General features: G+C 43.4%; 1 protein-coding gene across 16 annotated transcripts in view; it reads left to right on the forward strand.

Annotated features, from left to right (window-relative positions):
* Trrap (transformation/transcription domain associated protein) overlaps window positions 1-19,488 on the forward strand; it is a 114,247-nt gene that overhangs the window by 52,366 nt on the left and 42,393 nt on the right. For 9 of the 16 annotated variants that reach the window (XM_040278121.2, XM_040278130.2, XM_040278127.2 and 6 more), the window contains exons 32-50: window positions 1,664-1,717; window positions 1,847-1,867; window positions 3,519-3,638; window positions 3,861-3,980; window positions 4,812-4,976; window positions 5,054-5,235; window positions 5,478-5,676; window positions 6,122-6,250; window positions 7,515-7,781; window positions 10,018-10,224; window positions 11,003-11,161; window positions 11,262-11,396; window positions 12,177-12,287; window positions 13,203-13,349; window positions 14,944-15,157; window positions 15,777-15,902; window positions 17,630-17,776; window positions 18,427-18,626; window positions 19,243-19,364. In XM_040278121.2, coding sequence (XP_040134055.1) covers window positions 1,664-1,717; window positions 1,847-1,867; window positions 3,519-3,638; window positions 3,861-3,980; window positions 4,812-4,976; window positions 5,054-5,235; window positions 5,478-5,676; window positions 6,122-6,250; window positions 7,515-7,781; window positions 10,018-10,224; window positions 11,003-11,161; window positions 11,262-11,396; window positions 12,177-12,287; window positions 13,203-13,349; window positions 14,944-15,157; window positions 15,777-15,902; window positions 17,630-17,776; window positions 18,427-18,626; window positions 19,243-19,364 — 2,825 coding nt within the window. The remainder of the gene's footprint in view (window positions 1-1,663; window positions 1,718-1,846; window positions 1,868-3,518; window positions 3,639-3,860; window positions 3,981-4,811; window positions 4,977-5,053; window positions 5,236-5,477; window positions 5,677-6,121; window positions 6,251-7,514; window positions 7,782-10,017; window positions 10,225-11,002; window positions 11,162-11,261; window positions 11,397-12,176; window positions 12,288-13,202; window positions 13,350-14,943; window positions 15,158-15,776; window positions 15,903-17,629; window positions 17,777-18,426; window positions 18,627-19,242; window positions 19,365-19,488) is intronic. The other 7 variants (XM_040278131.2, XM_078023722.1, XM_021719751.3 and 4 more) reach the window with 2 other exon arrangements.

Here is a 19,488-nt window from a genome sequence, read left to right on the forward strand (position 1 = left end):
CTAAGTTGATGATGTATCAGTGGAAGTATATTTTCCTTAAGTTCTGTGATCCCTGGTGAAATTTACTGCTGTATCACCCTTAGGGAATTCTTCATAGTTCTTCAGAAGCATAATTAATGTGGCTTTTTGTCCTCTTGTGCCTATTTGTTGGATGCTGTGTTTCATCCCGACTTGGGTTTTTTTTTTCCGCTTTATTATGCTTTGTTTTGACCATTCTGTGTCAAGGCGTTTTGTTTGGTATCTTGTTTCCTTCCGCTTCTAAACAGCCAACTAAGCAGAACTAAACCAGGAATTCAAATTTTTTAAAGACATTGTATACCATGACTGACCCTTGGAAGATTTTATTATTTATATATGCAAAACATAAATGAGGACCTTCGTGGAGGAGAGCAGAGCACTCCGGCAGAGCTGCTGCTCCGGGAAGGCGCCACTGCCTCTGTGCCTGGCCTCCCATCCCTCATCTCTGAGGGATTTTTTTGCTTTAAAGTTTACATTTGTTATTATAATAACTTGTGCCTTTTCTGAAACACATTGTATGATCTTTAATAAACATTTTAAAAAGTTCTAGAGGTAGGTGAATGGCTTCCATTAAATCAAAATGAGCCTGTAAACTTTCATCACAAATTTTTTTGCATGGGGGGAGTTGTGCGGGGTATTGATAGGTCTGTGGGCTCTTCTTGGGACGTATTTATCATCCCTTGAGTGTACTGCCTGATCAGAGAAGGAGTCAGGCTCCTGAGGTTGGTCCCGTGTCTGAACCTCGGGCCTTAGCATTTTGGGGGTCTGTAGGAAGAGAGCATAGCCATGGCTTCATCACCTAAGCCCTGGGCCAGGCCCCTGTTCTCTGATTTTTTTTTTTTTTTTTTTTTTAAGAAATCGTGTTACAGGAAAGAGAACAGTTAATGGAAAGTAGTTGGTTCCTATTGGTAGAATTCCCAGATAACTTTGCTCAGTTGAGATACCACAGTTGAAAACATTAAGTAGTTGAGTAAAGCAGTGAACTTGGGATATCCCTGATGATCAGAGCTCTGCACTATCACCATGTTTAGGAAAGCTTCCCTTTTGACATGGATTGTATGGGGTACGATACATAGTTATTGCCACTTCTGTATACACATGTAGACTCACAGATAGTTTGCCGAAGGTTGCGCTTCACCACACAAGATAACCCAACTCTCTGGGGGGGGATGTCATGGCCTTGTTCTTGGTGGGATGGGGCTCAGATATGACTAATTGATGGGCTTGCACCACCTGGTTCTCTTCTGACTCTAGTTGGGAAAGAGTTTTTTTTTTCCCCCTCATTTTTTTTTCAATGCCTTAGTGCTTCACATAAAAATCTTCAATTATTCACTCAGTAAAAGAAGTCTTTTAAAAATATATTTGCATATAACAAGGTCTTACCATTTCTCCCTGACATAAGAAGCCCTGGTTTTAAATTTGACTTAGAGAAGAAACTCACTATGAGACACCGTCAGAGGGTTGTTGACATCTGAGGGTGGAGGTTGCTTTTTGCTGCTGAGCATTTGTTAATTATCGTTTGCTTTCTGATAATTGTGTCTTTACTGTCTTGTTAACCCAAATAACCCTTACTGTGTTTGAGTATATGGGAAGTATTATGTAAATGACATAAATAGAAAAAGATGATTTTCCTCCCCATCCTCAGGAAAGCATTTCAGAGTGCGGGAGATGTTCCTTGTCTCCATTCTGTCAGTTTGAGGTGAGAACAACCTATTAAAAGTCAGTTTATGACTTGCAATGTGAAGAACACTTTATCTTTTCTTTTCTTTTCGTTTCTTTTTACCTTTTTGTTGCCTTTTTTCATGCTGTGATTTTTGTTTTGGTTCAGCCTGCCATGGAAGGGGTAGAGGTGAGAATCTCAGTGGAGCCGCAGGAGGGGGTTGTTGTCGCATTTGGTTTTGCTGTGACTCGTTAGCTGTGTTGTGATTCTGTAGTGGACAGAGTGCCTTGTGCCTTTGAGTGCGGTGACCTGTGCTGTCTGTCTGTGGCAGAGTTGTATTAGTATCATTGCTGTGAACTGTCCGGATGCCACGCATGTTCTATATTAGGACATTTTAAAAAGATTCTAAGTTCTTTTGTTTTCTACATGTTAGAATTGCAATATCTCAATACTACTGAAGATTAAATTGGTTTTTCTGTCATAACATTCATATGAACTCATATATCTAACAAGATCCTGAGAACCTTCTTAGAGATACAGTATATCTCTTAGAACTTGGGAGTGATATATTTCCTTCCACACTGCCAGCTCGCTGACTGCCTTAATTTACAACCTTACGGTTCTGTGCCCCTCCAGTCCCCTTCCCCTCTCTCTTCCTCAGACATATACACAAAGATGTGATGAGAATACTGTGGCTTTGGACAGTCAAACTCTAGCTTTCCCTCCTCTGTAAAATGGGGATAATAACACCTGTCATTTCTGTCTTCCAGTGATGTTGTAAAATCAGAAGAAGTGATCTTTATGACATTGCTTTGAAAATAAAAAACCATGGCATTCGAGACCTTCTCAGAATGTAATGATTTGGGGATAGAATTTACTTTAAGGATTTGAAAATTAGAGGTGGGGCAGGGCTGATGCTGAACCTATTTTCCCCATTTCCTGCCCATTTCCCTTTTGCCTTTTGGTTGAAAGAGAAAGTTTGAAAAGTATCTGAACTGCTGCTGGGAATGTGGCCCCTCTTGACCAGTGTCTATCATCCCCATTTTACCTTTCAAGAGCCACGAACTCCACCTTGTGCACTATGCGGGGTGCTGTGTCTGAGGCTCTTTCCTTACCTGTGGCCACAGAGAGGTTTTTTGAATGGCAGAAGTAAAACTGTGACCTCCTAGAATGGGCCGTTGAGACTTTGGAAGAACCCTCAGCAGCCCACCACTGAGCTGCTGGAAAGTGTGGAGCTTGGCCTTGTACACACTTTTCACCTAGTTCAACATAGCATTTCGTCAGCTTTGTTTTTGGGCCTGGTTGACAAATGCTTTGTCCCATCATCAGTCGTTCATTTACACTGACATTCAGTTTCCAGGATAAATACTCAAGTGTTTTTTGAGGACCTCCCTTGGCTAAGTTTTGAGGGCAAAAGAAGCCTGTGCTCTCAGAACTTAGTGTGTTATGAAGACCCCACGATGCCACCGCCAGGTGGGTCAGTCCTGATGCTCTCATGGCTGCAGGTATGATTCATTGTCCCTGCCTCTGTGAAAAGGGGGCTAGCACAGATGACAGGTAAGGTCACCTCCAACCCTTGTTAGTATGCCTGAGAACAAAGGGCACAATCACACCATTTAGTCACCCACACACACACGTAGCAGTTGAGCCAGGTGCAGTTAGTCTGAATAGTACACAACACAGTGGTAGTCTAAGACTGGTAAGTTGTGGCTTTTCCATGTTAACCTTCTGCTTTGGTGGCAGCCTTGCAAATGTAGCTAGACTGGTAGGGTCTGTAGTGATGTTTCTCTTGCTCATAAAACTAATTGGCTTGTTTGTGATTTCTGGTTTTCTTTATTAGGAAATGAAGATTTGTTCTGCAATTATAAACCTTTTTCATCTAATCCCAGCTGCACCTCAGACTCTGGTCAAACCTTTGTTAGAGGTTGTAATGAAAACGGAGCGGGCTATGTTGATTGAGGTATGGTCTGGACTGAGGGTTGATTCTGATTCTCACACTTGGAATATTTTCACTCTCTTGTGTTTTGAATGGGATCAGCTGACAACATAAAGATGCTAGATATTAATACTTATTTGTGGTCATTTGCAATCCAGGTAGAGGGTGGGTGCTTGTGCTAACCATGCTGACAGGTGGGTGTGCCCTGAGAAAGGGAGACCACTGCAGCTTCCCTGTGTTCTATAGGCGGGCAGTCCCTTCCGAGAGCCACTCATCAAGTTCCTGACCCGGCACCCCTCCCAGACGGTAGAGCTGTTCATGATGGAGGCGACACTCAATGATCCCCAGTGGAGCCGAATGTTCATGGTAGGAGCTAAAGTGACTGCGGTCAGGTCCCTGCAGATTTGCGTTGGCCAGTATGCTGTAGGACGTTATTGTCACTGTTCCTTGTTCTGGCTTCATGTTTCTCAGAGACGTTTGAATCTGGAGATGTTACTGCTATTTGGTTATCTCCATGAAAAGCTCAGGCTTAGGAATCATTGGATTTTGCTGGTGGTAACAAATGAGTATGCTGCTAGGATTATGAAGTCCAAATCATGAAGAATGATTACTGTCTAAAAGCGTTGTTTTTTGAAAAGGGTGTTTACTGTGTTATTTATTTGTTTGTTTTTAGCCTGCCTACAGAGATTTAGCAAGAACCTTAGAATTCAGGTCCTGTAGCCTTTTGTGAGTTAGATTTATCTTAAAACACATTTATTTGTTTTGCTTCCAGAGGGTTTTTTTTTTTTTTTTTTTTTTGTTGGTCGTTCAAGACATTACACAGTTCTTAATACATCATATTTCACAATTTGATTCAAGCGGGTTATGAACTCCCAACTTTACCCCGTATACAGATTGCTGTATCACATCAGTTACCCTTCCATTGATTGACATATTGCCTTTCTAGTATCTGATGTATTCTGCTGTCAGTCCTATTCTCTACTATCACCCCTCCCCTCCCCTCCCCTTTTCTCTCTCTACCTCTTCTACTGTAAATCATTTCTTCCATTTGTATTATCTTGTCTTACCCCTCCTTTTCTCTTATATATCATTTTGTATAACCCTGAGGATCGCCTTCCATTTCCATGCGATTTCCCTTCTCACTCCCTTTCCCTCCCACCTCTCATCCCTGTTTAATGTAAATCTTCTTGCTTCCAGAGTTTTTTAAAGCACAAAGATGCCAGGCCTCTGCGGGATGTGTTGGCAGCTAACCCCAACAGATTCATCACCCTGCTGCTGCCGGGCGGTGCGCAGACTGCCGTGCGCCCTGGCTCACCCAGCACCAGCACCATGCGCCTGGACCTCCAGTTCCAGGCCATCAAGGTAACGTCTTCTCAGGAGGCCCCTGCAGTCCCCAGTCTGGTCGAGCTGCACATCCCTGACTGTTTCTTCTCTGACAGATTATCAGCATCATAGTTAAAAATGACGACTCCTGGCTGGCCAGCCAGCACTCACTGGTAAGCCAGTTGAGACGCGTTTGGGTGAGCGAGACCTTTCAAGAAAGACACCGGAAGGAGAACATGGCTGCCACCAACTGGAAGGAGCCCAAGCTGCTGGCCTTCTGTCTGCTGAACTACTGCAAGTGGGTGCATCCATCAACCTTTGCCTGTGTCATAAGGCTGCCCTGTTGGATAAGCTAAGAAACTGGGGCCTCTTTTTTAATTTGCACAAGGATATGCAAATTAAACATAGGCTCATTGAACACCTGTAGTCAGATTTGTTGTAGGGGATGGGCTACAACTTGCTGCTTAAAAGGCATGTCAGGTGATACAACCTGACAGAATTTGCTTGAAGTCAACATGTTTTCTCCTTCTGATTCTTTAGGAGGAATTATGGAGACATAGAATTGCTGTTCCAGCTGCTCCGAGCTTTCACTGGTCGTTTTCTCTGCAATATGACATTCTTAAAAGAGTATATGGAAGAAGAGATTCCCAAAAATTATAGCATTGCTCAAAAACGTGCCCTGTTTTTTCGCTTTGTAGACTTCAATGACCCCAACTTTGGAGATGAACTGAAAGCAAAGGTGAGCTGTACGATTATGCAGCAGAAGGCCACAGGTGCGATGGTTGGTGCCCTGGGAACCCTGCCCCACCCTTCAGCTGTGTCTCTGTTGAGGCTCAGGTGGCAGGCTGGACTGCGGACATGAAATGCCATTGCTGAGAAGGCACACAGCAGATCTTGCCGTGGACCAGTATTGAAAAGTAGATCGCTAGATCCCTTGTTTTCAGAAACTGACTTGTTTTGAAGTGAGAAGAGTGCACAGGCTGACACTGGGTTTCTTCCTCACATTTTAACCTAGCTGGGCAGTTGCTGTTGGGCTAGGAGTCTAGATGAGGGGTTGCTCGCTGCCTTGGTTGAGTTCTGGTATGATGGTTTAGGTTGACCAAAAAGTATTATCCTCCCCACCTTTTTAAACAAATAAGCAGCATGACTGTTTTCCTCCTCTTTCATTTTTAATCTTTTTGTAGGTTCTGCAGCATATCCTGAATCCTGCTTTCTTGTACAGCTTTGAGAAGGGGGAAGGAGAGCAGCTCTTAGGACCTCCCAATCCAGAAGGAGACAACCCTGAGAGCATCACCAGCGTGTTTATAACCAAGGTGTGTTCCCAGCAGTGTCTCAGCATGTTGAGAGCTTGCAGATGAGTGAACCTGTGCAGGAGCATGCAGAGGGGCTTGTTGGAATAAGTTTGCTGCAAGGCTTTTATTTTTTTGTGATTGCATTGATTAATGGCACATCACAGCATCCCATTAAAATTCTTATTATTTAATTGTTGAAGGCACCACACTTGGGAATGAATTAATGTTTTTGCATTAATAGATTCCAGTCAGAAACAAAATATTTTAAAATCCAGACCTGGGTTAGTTTGTAAAAGCGCCTATTGTGGGGTTTGATGTTCTGTTTTTGTCCTTAGCTTTATAAAAGAGTCTAGTAAAAGGCAGGAGAATATTATGTTGGACTCAGTTGGTGTTGGGACCTGGGACCTATCTTCACCAAGTGCTGTGTGGCAATAGTGATATCTGAAATTTGTACTGGAATGTCTGCGCTGTGTTATTTGCTTAAGGCCCATTGTGTTGAACTTTAGGGTCAGATGTCTTCTGTATCCTGAGATTGTTGAATAGAGTTTTTAAATGCAGATTGTTTGCTGGAATGCTGGGTACTCTTCATTCTCCATTTGCAGTGTTAATTCGTAGTCTCTAGAGGAGACTGCCGCATACATATTAATGTTCTTTGGAAGGGACAGGGCTAGATTTCTTATCCATTCCATCCAGGGATCAAGACAAAAGGGACTGTCATTGTTCCTGTTGGTAGGTTACTAGTCCTTATGTAGTCTTTGTCCTTTAGGACAGGCTTCCTTCCTCTTCTGAGCCCAGAAGTTATTCTTAGTCTACATACTGATACTTGTGTTATTCTGGGCAAATAGGGACCCTGACACAGCCCCTTCCCTGTGCCACCTTCTCTAGTGTATGCCTAGAGCATCGTCTTGGGATCATTGAAGAGTTGGGTTTTGAGTGTTGAGAAGGGGGAGAGGTATTGCTAAGAAGCAGGAGATCAGGGAAGAGAACTGACCTTAGCCTGTCTGTACTCCAGCTTTAGGCAGAGCTAATGAACAGAAGGTGGTTAGCGTACTTAGTTGAATTGAGTGGACTCAGCATTATATTTCTCATTTCTGGTTTTCTTTTTAAACAATGAAATAAGTTGAACATAAAAGGAGAATTATTGTGACATAAACGTATATACACAGAGCGTCTGTATGTGTGTGTGCATGCGTGCATTTTTAAGTTTTAAACTTGATGTGTGGCCCTTAGGCAGTAAAAGAGCTCAAAACCAGAAATGAGCTTTTCCTGCTTGTGTTCCTGGCAGGTCCTGGACCCAGAGAAGCAGGCGGACATGCTGGACTCCCTAAGGATCTACCTTCTGCAGTACGCCACGCTGCTGGTAGAGCACGCCCCGCACCACATCCATGACAACAACAAGAATCGCAACAGCAAGCTGCGCCGCCTGATGACCTTCGCGTGGCCCTGCCTGCTCTCGAAGGCTTGTGTGGACCCAGCGTGCAAGTACAGCGGGCACTTGCTTCTGGCACACATCATTGCCAAATTTGCAATACATAAGAAGATTGTCCTCCAGGTACTTAGCAGGGCTCCCTGTGTGCCCCCGGTTCACTCCTGTCCCCACACCTATGCAGCCTTAGCCTCTCCTTTTCTGCTGTCTTTCTTCAATACAGTTAAAAGAAAAAAAAAGAACTCATTTATTTTATAAAAACTGCAAAAAACACCCACAAACAAACAAAAACCTATCTACTCATGATAGCTACAGTCACAGAGACAGAATAGAGGTTCCCAGGGACTGGGGAGAAGAGGAATGCAAGGTCAGTGTTGGACGAGGACAGAGTTTTAGTTTGGGAAGATGAGAACGTTCTGGAGATGGAGGAGGTGATGACTGCACAGCAGACAAATGAGCTCATTGCCCTAGGGCTGTGCACCTAACAAAGTTGGCCTTCCTTATGTGTCTTTTACCAGGGAAAGAATGGGGAGCGGCAAGACCAACCTGTGAGCCCTCCATAGTAATGAATCCCAGCTCATTCCTCCCTGGTTACTCCTCTGCCTTCTGGTTCCTTTACAGCCTTATTTTTGAAACAGTGCCTCCTCCTCACACTTCAGGCTTCTCTACCCATTGCATTTGGCTTCCCAATACTGGTATTACGTTGAAAAAAAGTTTTCATTTTTTTAAATGTATTTTTATTTGTAGATGGACACAATACCTTTATTTTATTTTATTTTATTTATTTTTTATGTGGTGCTGAGGATAGATCCCAGTGCCTCACATGTGCTAGGCAGGCGCTCTACCACTAAGCCACAACTCCAGCTCCTTAGAAAAAAGTTTTTTAAAATAGGGTCTTACCATTTTGCCCAGGCTGGCCCCAAACGCTAGGGCTCAAGGGATCCTCCTGCCTCAGCCTCATGACTACTGGGACTATAGGTATACACCACTGTAATTATTTGAAAGTGCCTTTGTCAAGGATCCCAGCTCTCCCTAGCCCCAAACGTGGGCACTTCGAAATTGCATTTTATGACCTCTGTGTAGTTTTGATGGGTTTAGTACTTTATCCTGAGCTTCGATGGTGTAGGCTCTGATGCCTGGCAGCCCTGTTTTGTGTTTCATGTTCTCCACTCCCATGTCCCGTGGGTGAATCAGTGTCTGTGCTTAAGAATCAAATGCATGGTCTGGGGTTCTGGCTCATTGGTAGAGTGCTTGCCTACCATATTCAAGGCCCTGGGTTCAATCCTCAGAACCACATAAAAATAAATAAATAAAATAAAGGTATTATGTTCAACTATAACTAAAAAATAAATCTAAAAAAAAAAAAGAATCAAATGCAATGAAATAAGTATTAAAAGAAAAAAAAAAAAGAATCAAATGCAATGATACATTTGTATGTTCACCTTGATCAGTGGGAGCTCTTTCCCTGAGGCCGCATTCAGTGGTTTTCCCTAACTGTTCCCTCTCACTTTTGTGATGTTAAACTCCAGACCCAGAAAGCCAGTCACCACCTCCCTTAGGCACTTGGGAGGAAATGTGACTTAAGGCTCTGTGGCAGGCACTACTTTCCCCCAGTTGTTCCAGCTAGGGTCATTTCTGATACCCTCTAGTCCTCCCTAGGGCCCATGCATCTCTGCAAGTCCTGTTGATTCCAGTGTCCTTCCTGCCTTCTCCACCCTCAGTACTAATGGAATTGTTTTCTTTGGGTTCCTGGCTTCACCTTTCATTTGAAGGATTGAAATTGCTGCTGTCATTGCCTCTGATATTGGTCCCTTCCGCTTCTTTTTTTCATACTGTAGCCATAGTGAAATGATCGGTTTGCCTCAACTAACTCCAGCCACTTAGGCTAGACAGAAGAGTTCTGCAAGGTGCTGGTCCTCACTCATTCTGACTGGCCTAGCCCAGTAAGGGCACACCATAGAAGCTCAGTAAATATTAGAATGATTTTATTTATTGATCAAAACTTAAAGCAAAGAAGTTGTTTCAATAGCAGTCCTATTTTTTTTTTTAGTGCCAAGGATTGAACCCATGGAAACTCAACACTGAGTCACATCCTCAGCTCTCTTTTGTATTTTATTTAGAGACAGGGTCTTGCTAAGCTGCTTAGAGCCTTGCTAAATTGATGAAGCTGGCTTTGAACTCGCAATCCTCCTGCCTGAGCCTCCTCAATCACCGGAATTATAGACGTGTGCCATTATGCCTGGCTCTAAGGAATTTTTCAAAAACTGTTTTGCAAAAATATTATACCTCAGTTCTGAGTATTAATAGCCCATTCTTCAAAGCCTTCACTTTCATCTTCATTAGAGTTTCTTTCCTATTCTAGGTTTTCCACAGTCTTCTCAAGGCTCATGCAATGGAAGCCCGAGCGATTGTCAGACAGGCAATGGCTATCTTGACCCCAGCAGTGCCTGCCCGCATGGAGGATGGGCACCAGATGCTCACACACTGGACCAGGAAGATCATTGTGGAGGAGGGGCACACTGTCCCGCAGCTGGTGCACATTTTGCATCTGATTGTACAGCATTTTAAGGTATGTAAGAATACCAGATTGGTGTGTAGTGTGTTTTCAGACATTGGCTTTTGAACTTCTAGCTCTTTTTTTTCCTACAATAATAGGGTAGTCATTCATCTTTCAGGAAAGATGCTTCCAGGTCCCTGATTGGGGTGTGTACATGTGTCAGGCTTTGCAAACCTGGAAATTGCCATAGTGTAGAGAATGTCTCTTAGCGTTTGCCTCTGTTTGCTTGCTTGCCTTATTGTAAATCCTCCACCGTGAATACAGATAGATGACTTGTCACTTTAAGGTGAGAGGTAATTGTCTGTGATTCTGGAATTTGTTGACTTGGCTGGAAGAGTTACTTGTAGTGGTGCTCCTCCTTTTCTCCAGCCATGTCAGTACTCCAGGATTTAGTTTTATCTAAATGTTTCGTATAGATTTTAGGTGTAAGAGAAAGATTTGAGATGAAACTCTTTTCTTTTACAGCCAGCTCTTTAGATGTGGAAACTTACTTCTTGATATGTCTTGAACTTTTATGATATCAAGTCTGAAGGTTGTTATACATGTGACTAAACTCACCTACTTGTCCAAGAAGAATTCAGATTTTCAGCATATTTTAGAGATGTTATTAACATGCTGAAATACGCTATTATGTGGGCAGAGGGATAATAAGCATATTCATGGGTAAATGAGAATTTACTTGATAAAGTTGGGGTTCAGAATCTTTGAGCATGAGTGTGCGAGTAGGTATCTGCACATGTGCTGGAGCATGTCCATTATCCCTAACATGATGCTGGCCCTGCACCTACAGGTGTACTACCCCGTACGGCACCATTTGGTACAGCACATGGTCAGTGCCATGCAGAGGCTGGGCTTTACGCCCAGTGTCACCATTGAGCAGAGGAGGCTGGCCGTGGACTTGTCAGAGGTTGTCATCAAGTGGGAATTGCAGAGGATCAAGGACCAGCAGGTAGGAATGTCAACTCTTGGTGTCATCCCTGATTATATTCCTTACATATCTCCCTGGAAACCAGTCAGTAAAGTCAGGTGTATATATGTGTGTTTTTAAGCCGGATTCAGATATGGACCCAAATTCCAGTGGAGAAGGAGTCAATTCTGTCTCATCCTCCATTAAGAGAGGCCTGTCCGTAGATTCTGCCCAGGAAGTGAAGCGCTTCAGGACGGCCACCGGAGCCATCAGTGCAGTAAGAGCTCACTCTTTCCTAATGTGTGCCGTGTGTCCTCGTGGGACCTTGTGTATTTATTCAATTCATTTGAGTGTGGCCAAGTGCTAAGCTGGAGAGGCAGCTTAGCTCCAATAGGCTCCATGGCATGTCCCTACTAAGGTATTTCCCAAGTTTCCAGACACATTTTTCTTAGAGTTTTGTGAACAATCGTTAATTGCTTACAGGAAGGCATCAGGAGAAACTGTTGAGGACTGGGGGTGTAGCACAGTGGTAGAGCACTTGTCTACCTGCGTGAGGCCTGGTTGCATCCCCAGCACCACATAAACCAGGAGAGAGAGTGCTGGGCGCTGTGGTGCACCCCTGTAATCCCAGTGGCACAGGTGGCTGAGGCAGGAGCAGCACAGCTGTCCCTGTTTCACTATGCTTGGCCATCCAGGCCTTTCCTCCACTTTGCAAAGACTTCAGGTCCTTTCTCTCTTAGCGGGAGTCTGCTGGCTCTTTTTCTTCTGCCTGAAGCCGTTTCTTTTTCCCTGTTTCCTGTGTCAGGCTTCTTCTCAGTCACTCTGTTTTCCACTTGCTGGGTCCTACTCCCTTTGGATCCTCATCACATGAGACATAGTCCTCTGCTCACCTGCTGGCTCTGTGGCCTTTAGAGGGGCAGAGGCCACATGTGTTCCCCATGCCTAGAACATTGTCTGTCTCTGGGAAGTATCCTGTAACGTCAGCTGGCTCAGCACCTTGTGTGGGCAGTTCTCATTGAGAATTCCCTTCCTGCCTTAAAGGACAACCCTTTCCTAGGTATTTGGGAGGAGTCAGTCACTGCCTGGAGCTGATTCTCTTCTAGCCAAACCCATCGACAAGCAGCATACAGACACGGTGGTGAACTTCCTCATTCGAGTGGCTTGTCAGGTATGGGACTCTGAAGAACAGAAGTCATTTAGTGACACCATAGGATGTTTTCTGTGACAGTCAAAAATAGACCAGACCTAAGGTTAATTGTGTTACTTTCCTGCCAGATTCTGCTGATTTCATGCCAGGTTAATATTTCTAAAATGTGCCTGTGTCTTAAATTGGTATAATTGGTTATGGGTCTTTTTTCCGTACTAATAAAATAATGGTGTGCCATAACTAACAGCATCTTGGCATTGGTGAGATACGGTAGCTCAGTGCTCTTGGGCTGGTTATTTAATTTTCAACTTTTTTTTTTTCCCCAAATCATTAAAATGGGAACAGAGCATAAACCATTATGTTGTTGATCAGTCTACTTAAAGTTTATTTTAAGTACTTTATAATTTAAGTTTATTTATCATTCATATCAATTTATAATATCATGGAGTTGTTTGGATTCCATTCCTGAAACTTCATTTTATATTTCAAAAAATAATTATAAATGAAATCTTTCTAGTCTCTTTAACTTTATTTTTTTTTTAAATTTGGGGGGTCTTAAGTTCTTACAACTATTAAAATAGTGTATCTTGTAATACTGTTGAGAATTTCCAAGAATTAAAAAGAATCTTCTGAATTGTCTAACCAGTAAATACTTCCTGTAGCACTCCAGGCAGCATGCTGGAGGCCACCCAGGGAGGAGCGTGGGCCTGTCAGTCACACAGAGCTGCAGATCAGTCCCACTGACATGCTGCAAAGGAGAGGAGTGCAGGGGCAAGGGACCCAGTAGGGGAAGGTCTGAGTCAGAGAAGGTGGTCACGAGGCGGAGAGCTGGGTGCGAGGGTGCATGTGCAGTAGAGAAACTGTGTCAATGGTGCTGTTAGAATGATGGACACACACACGCTGAGACATGCCAGCTGAGTGTGGCTGCATTTTCAGGTTAATGACAACACCAACACAGCCGGGTCTCCTGGGGAGGTGCTCTCTCGGCGTTGTGTGAATCTTCTGAAGACCGCGCTACGCCCGGATATGTGGTCCAAGTCGGAGCTCAAACTGCAGTGGTTTGACAAACTGCTGATGACTGTGGTAGGTGCACACAGGTCTGTTAGGCTGCAGCCAGGCTGCCAAGCTGTTAATCAGATGCTGTTGCCTGGGCGCAGGGATGGGCATTTGTGGATCCCTTCTGGACCTGACCCTGAAAACCCAAATCTTCCAGACCCCAGAGGCACTGCCTCTTCTACTTTTCTATTCTGGCTGCTGAGGAGAAGGAGCCGGTTCGACTCACTGAACATGATTTTACCACTTCAGCGCTCACCCCAGCCCCAGATATTCTTAGGGATGCTTTCTGAAACAAAACAGTTGACTTGTATTTGCAGACATATTTCTTTAACTATCCTAAGTTGATTTGAGAAAAAATATTTTTTAAATAAGCATGAGTTTTTTGAACAGATTTTATTGATGGCTGAAGGCTTTAGGCAGTTTGGCAGCATTTGGGCCAATCTCTTGGTTTGGTGTCTTAGTGTTCTTCTTTTGCCTTAGCCATTTCAGTGCCCTCACAGGTTCCATATTTTGATGAAGTTTGAAAGCTTCACAATCAGAATTATAAAACAGGTTGTTGGCATTTGTCTTTTTGGATTGCAAACCTTGACGCTGTTGCCTAGGTTTTTGAAAAGTCATATAGTGCAGTCCTGTGCTGGGAAACAGAATTGTGAAGAATCTTGAAGACTGCAGCACATGTTGTGATTTTGCTCTGGTGCAGAGCTTCTGGACTGTCTGTAGATTTTTTTCTCTTTGTCTCTAAAGGATTCGATCACTTTGCCTTCAAATGCATTCATAGTTGAAAGCTCAGCCGTAGTGGGCAGTCTCTGCCATTTCATAGGCTAGTGTCTTTAAGAAGCAGTGCGTGAGCCCTGGTAACAGTGGCTTTCTGCCTTGATTTCTGTAACTCATAATGAAAGACTTCACCTCATAAGCTAGTAAAATTTTACCCTACAGAATGCATACACAGGGCATGTATGTGTGTAAACTGCAGAAGTGAAAACTTCATGAAACATTACCTATCCTTCCTACAAACCAGGCTCTGTAATTTTTAGTTTATTCAGTTTTTATTTATTTTTACTGCTGCCATCATCTGTTGGATTGAGTCAGTTTGAAATAGTCAGTTGGATAGACAGTTTGAAAGATTCCTCTTTGGATGGATTTTTGTATTTTTAAGTCAAAATGTGGGAGGAGAAAAGCACAATTCATCATGTAACTTTTCAGTCCGGATTTTAATGACTTTTAAAATATTGATATTATTTAATATTAAATATTAATATCATAAGCTTTTTAAAAAAAGTTTTGACTAAAGCAGATTTATAAAAGACACAGTCATGAAATTCTTCTCTATATGGTCATCCTATGACTTCGTTCTTTGTGTGTGTGTGGGGGGGTGGTGATGGGGGTGGTGGTGGTGGTGGTGGTGGTGGTGGTGGTGGGGATTGAACCCAGGGCTTTGTGCATGCAAAGCAAGCACTTTATCTACTGAGCTATATCCCCAGCACCATGACTTCGTTCTGTAGTGGCTTCTTATTAGCTTCTGAATCCTGGATGGCCTAGTTTTATATCTTGCTGGATTTGTTTCTGAAATTCACTGGACCCCAGTACGTCATCTGAGAGTGTTCTGTGTTCTCCACCCCAGGAGCAGCCGAATCAAGTGAACTATGGAAATATTTGCACCGGATTGGAAGTGCTGAGTTTCTTGCTGACCGTCCTTCAGTCCCCAGCCATCCTCAGTAGCTTCAAGCCCCTGCAGCGTGGCATCGCTGCCTGTATGACGTGTGGAAACACCAAAGTGCTGAGAGCTGTCCACAGCCTGCTCTCTCGCCTCATGAGTATTTTCCCAACAGAGCCAAGTAGGTGACCCTCCCATTTGTGCTGCTTTTCTTTTGGAGTTGACAGGTGGACATAACACTTATTGATTGAGAGGGCTTATTCTCCAGTTGCTATGTATTTTTTAGTTTAGGTGGATACAGTATCTTTGTTATTTTTATGTGGTGCTTCATGCATGCTAGGCAAGCACTCCACCACTGAGCCACAACCCAGTCCTGTTACTCCATTTTTTTTGAAAAAAAAAAAAAAGACATGAAAACTATTTGGAAGCATTGCATTATTTTCTCTCTGCTTCAGAGATTAATTCACTTCTTTGTCTGCCAGATATTCCTATTTCCTTCAGGTATTAAAGGGAAGTTAGATTAAAGAATCATAGCAAATGTTGAGCAGTTGAAGAGATCAAAGTTTCACATATTGTGAATAAGTGTTTAGAGCACATTGAGGGTAAGGTATGGAGAGAGAACAGCTGTCCTTGCCTTTGTGAAATGGGACCACCCCAAAGATGAGGCCCACACTGTCCTGCAGTGGTAGACAAGTGCCCACACCAGTGCTGCATACATCAGAACTAGAGCTCAGTCCCGAGGTGAGGGCTCTGTGGCTCTGGGGCCTACTGCAATGCCCAGTTCCTGACTTCTGCTTCAGGTACTTCCAGTGTGGCCTCTAAGTACGAAGAGCTGGAGTGCCTGTATGCAGCAGTTGGGAAGGTCATCTACGAAGGACTTACCAACTACGAGAAGGCCACCAACGCTAATCCTTCCCAGCTCTTTGGTGAGTGTGTATCTGGTTTTCCTATCAGTGGTTCAGTTGGACATCAGCTCTGCTCACTACACATGCCTCTGGGAATGCCTCAGGCTACCAGGAGCAGCTAATCTAGGTGTCATCCACTGCCCACGAGGCCACTGTCCTCTGACTCTGAGGTAAATGACCCCCAGCCACCTGAGTGTCTCCTTTTGTCCCAGCATCTGACGTACTCTATTTGAGAGGGGAATTGTTCCGTGGCAGACAGGTTCCACAGACCCAGTCAGTGTCACACCAAACACAGAGATGCTGCTCACACTGTGTCCTCATGTAGAATGACTTCTTCTACCATATCCACCTGCCAGTGACCCACTGCAGTAAACACTGTTCCTTTCTAATCATCTAGGGTGTCCCTGGCCCAGGTGAAGTAGAAGGTGATCGGGCAGCTGGGTACCCTTGGGCCCAGATCCCTAGAGGTCAGCTGTGTGGGTGCTCTCTACTTCTTGTCACACATCTTTTGATTAGGATTAGACTCAGGTACTCTGAAAATCCAAACGAGGGAAAGCTGTATCAGAGTCATTTGGAAGCTGCTCCGGCGATCAGTTAACAGTTTGGCATGTGTCATTTTTCTGTGCACACAGATAGCCTATTTTGTATAAATGCTTTTTGGTCTGAATTTTGCAATCTCAATTCACTGTTTTTGTATAAATGTCTTGTTTCCTAAACTCTGGCTCTTTGCTCTCTGAAATTCAGGAGCCAGGTACATTTGGTTTAAATGGTACACTTTGCCGTACACACTTTCTCTGTTTTGGAACCAGGCAGGTTTGTGACTTTAAGTGGAGTCAACCATTGATCCTGGCTCTTGTCACAGGAGAGATGAATGTCTCTTTGTTTCTTGTTCTCCAAAGGACTGATAGAGACCAGTTGTTCTCCATCAGCCCTGTCTCCCTCCTGTGTGGGGGTGACAGCAGGCTGGATGTAGCACAGAGTGAGGTGGGCCACACTGTCCTCATTGTAACAGACCCAGGTTTGTCACTGACATGTGCTCCGGGGGCGAGGGCAGAGTCTGAATTCATCATTGACATCACCAGTGTCTCAGGTTGTCATCTTTAGAGTCAGGCTGGCATATGCCACCTGCCTTATTGAGAATTGGCCTTTTAATAAGACAACCCTGAAATTGTCCAAACCTAGGAGACTCTTACCTGTAGATGGCAAATATTCTTTGATTGTTCAGTGATGTGATCAATTTATAATTATAAATTTAAAATTCAGTATTTAAGTTAGAGTCATGATTATAAAAATATCAATTATGAAAGAAATTTTTTCATAATACTCAGTGTGCATGTTCTGTGTTGGTTTGGCTGATTTTAACTGAACTTGTGCAGTTTTCCAGAATGAAATACCAAATCAAATTCTAAACTGTCATGTTGAGACAGGCTGGATGAAAAAGAAAGGATTATTTTCTTTTTTTACTTTTCCCCTAAACTATCTTCAAAGCTTTACCATGGGCGGTTTGCCAAAATGTAAAATTCCAGAACTGGAGGGAAGGGTGATGTTTGTCCCAAAGCAAAGGTGTCAGTGCCACTCAACGGGAATGACCATTGTCAAGAGCTCAGAAGACATGGAGCTCCAAATGTAGCTCCCTCTTGGAATTTGGTACCAGCCTGTACCCTGTCAGAACAGAATGCTTTAAAAGCACATTGTTATTACTCAGTTATGGAACTTTTCTGTGAAACAACTGTAATTCCTCCCTGCAGGGACTCTCATGATCCTTAAGTCAGCCTGCAGCAACAACCCAAGCTACATCGACAGGCTGATCTCCGTCTTCATGCGCTCCTTACAGAAGATGGTCCGAGAGCATTTAAATCCACAGGCAACCTCGGGAAGCACTGAGGCAACTGCAGGTGACAACCTTAGGCCCGGGTTTTTTTCAGTCATTGAGTACCTGAATGCTTCAGGCTGTGTGGTTAAATTCTAGTATAAATGGGTTAAGGTGAAAATCCTTCTGTTTACTTGAAATTTGTTATATCTACTCCATAAAGAAGAAATAAAAAATCAAAACTAGCTCATTATAAAAATCTGTTTTTAAAATTTGTGGATGTAATAATGGAAAATTTTAAAGTAAGAGGCATTAGATTGCTGTTGGAGAATGAGTATCATTTCTGAAGAATTAAGTCACGGGTTCCAGACATGAGCTGTGGGCTCCAGGAATCTAGGTGATAGGGGCAGCTGGCAGGGGACCGTGTTTGGCATGGCTGCTGGATGCACCTCAGAACTGTGGCTGTGCTTTCGGCACGGTGTGGAGAGCCTGAGGTGTCCTTATACGGTTCCCAGCAGCTCCCTCATCTCTCTCTCGGACAGGGCTCCTAGAGAGCCACTCTCACAAGGTATAGCAATAAGAAATTGATGAGTTCCCTGAACTCTGGTTGGTAAAGACTTGGTGGTGGTGGTTGGGGGAACGTGTGGAACCCAACACGTCAAGTCATGCAGGACAGAGGCCCTTTTAACTATGTCTAGAAATTTGTTGGGGTGTGTTCTGTCTGTGCATGAGCAGGAACTAGCGAGCTGGTGATGCTGAGTCTGGAGCTGGTGAAGACGCGGCTGGCCGTGATGAGCATGGAGATGCGCAAGAACTTCATTCAGGCCATTCTGACGTCCCTCATTGAAAAGTCCCCAGATGCCAAGATCCTCCGGGCTGTGGTAAAAATTGTGGAAGAATGGGTGAAGAATAATTCCCCAATGGCAGCCAATCAGGTGAGCTGGGAGGACGGCACTATGCCTGGCCTAGCTTCCCTCCTTTGAATGCAAGAAAAAAATTGTCACCTTCTCATTCCTCTGAAACTTCTTGAAGCAAAATATTTTCTTGTCTACATTTGCATTCATAGTATCTGCTTGATTGGGATGAAGTTAACTCAGTTCACTCAATGTATGTCAAGTAGAAAATTGGAACTAACATATTGCTTAATATTTGCTGTGGCTGTTCTCCTGTTAAGACATTCAGTGAACTTTATTTATTGCCGTTTTCTAGGGTGGAGGGAAGCCAGAAAATAATAGTAATAATAAGGGGAAAATTTTTTTTCACTTAGTGAGGGTTTGCTAACTTCCTGATTTGCCGTCTAATTTAGTTGCTTTCTCTTAAGTGAGTTGTAGCCTCCATGGAAATCATATTGGCATTTCTTTTTTAAGCTCCCAGAGATAACTGAAGTCATGTTAGATTTTTCTGTTTAGAAATAGCCTTATCTTTTAATAGATGGTAAAATTGTAGAAACTTAAAAAGCAGTGAAACAGGTGGCAGAAGTACTCTTAAAATATGTGTTTTCTCAAATAGAATTAATTGGCCTTTTCTTTTAAAAAAAACAATTTTGTACAGACACCCACACTCCGGGAGAAGTCCATTTTGCTTGTGAAAATGATGACCTATGTGGAAAAGCGTTTCCCAGAAGACCTTGAGTTAAATGCACAGTTTCTAGATCTTGTTAACTATGTCTACAGGTAATTATAGCAACTAATCAAATATTGCATATATTGGTCTGTAATGTGTTCTCCGATCAAACAGTGTAATTTAAGATATTCACTTAAATACTAAATCACGCAACATATTTTGGCTTTACTAACA

The sequence above is a fragment of the Ictidomys tridecemlineatus genome, chromosome 10, assembly GCF_052094955.1.
Source record: "Ictidomys tridecemlineatus isolate mIctTri1 chromosome 10, mIctTri1.hap1, whole genome shotgun sequence".
Taxonomy (NCBI): domain Eukaryota; kingdom Metazoa; phylum Chordata; class Mammalia; order Rodentia; family Sciuridae; genus Ictidomys; species Ictidomys tridecemlineatus.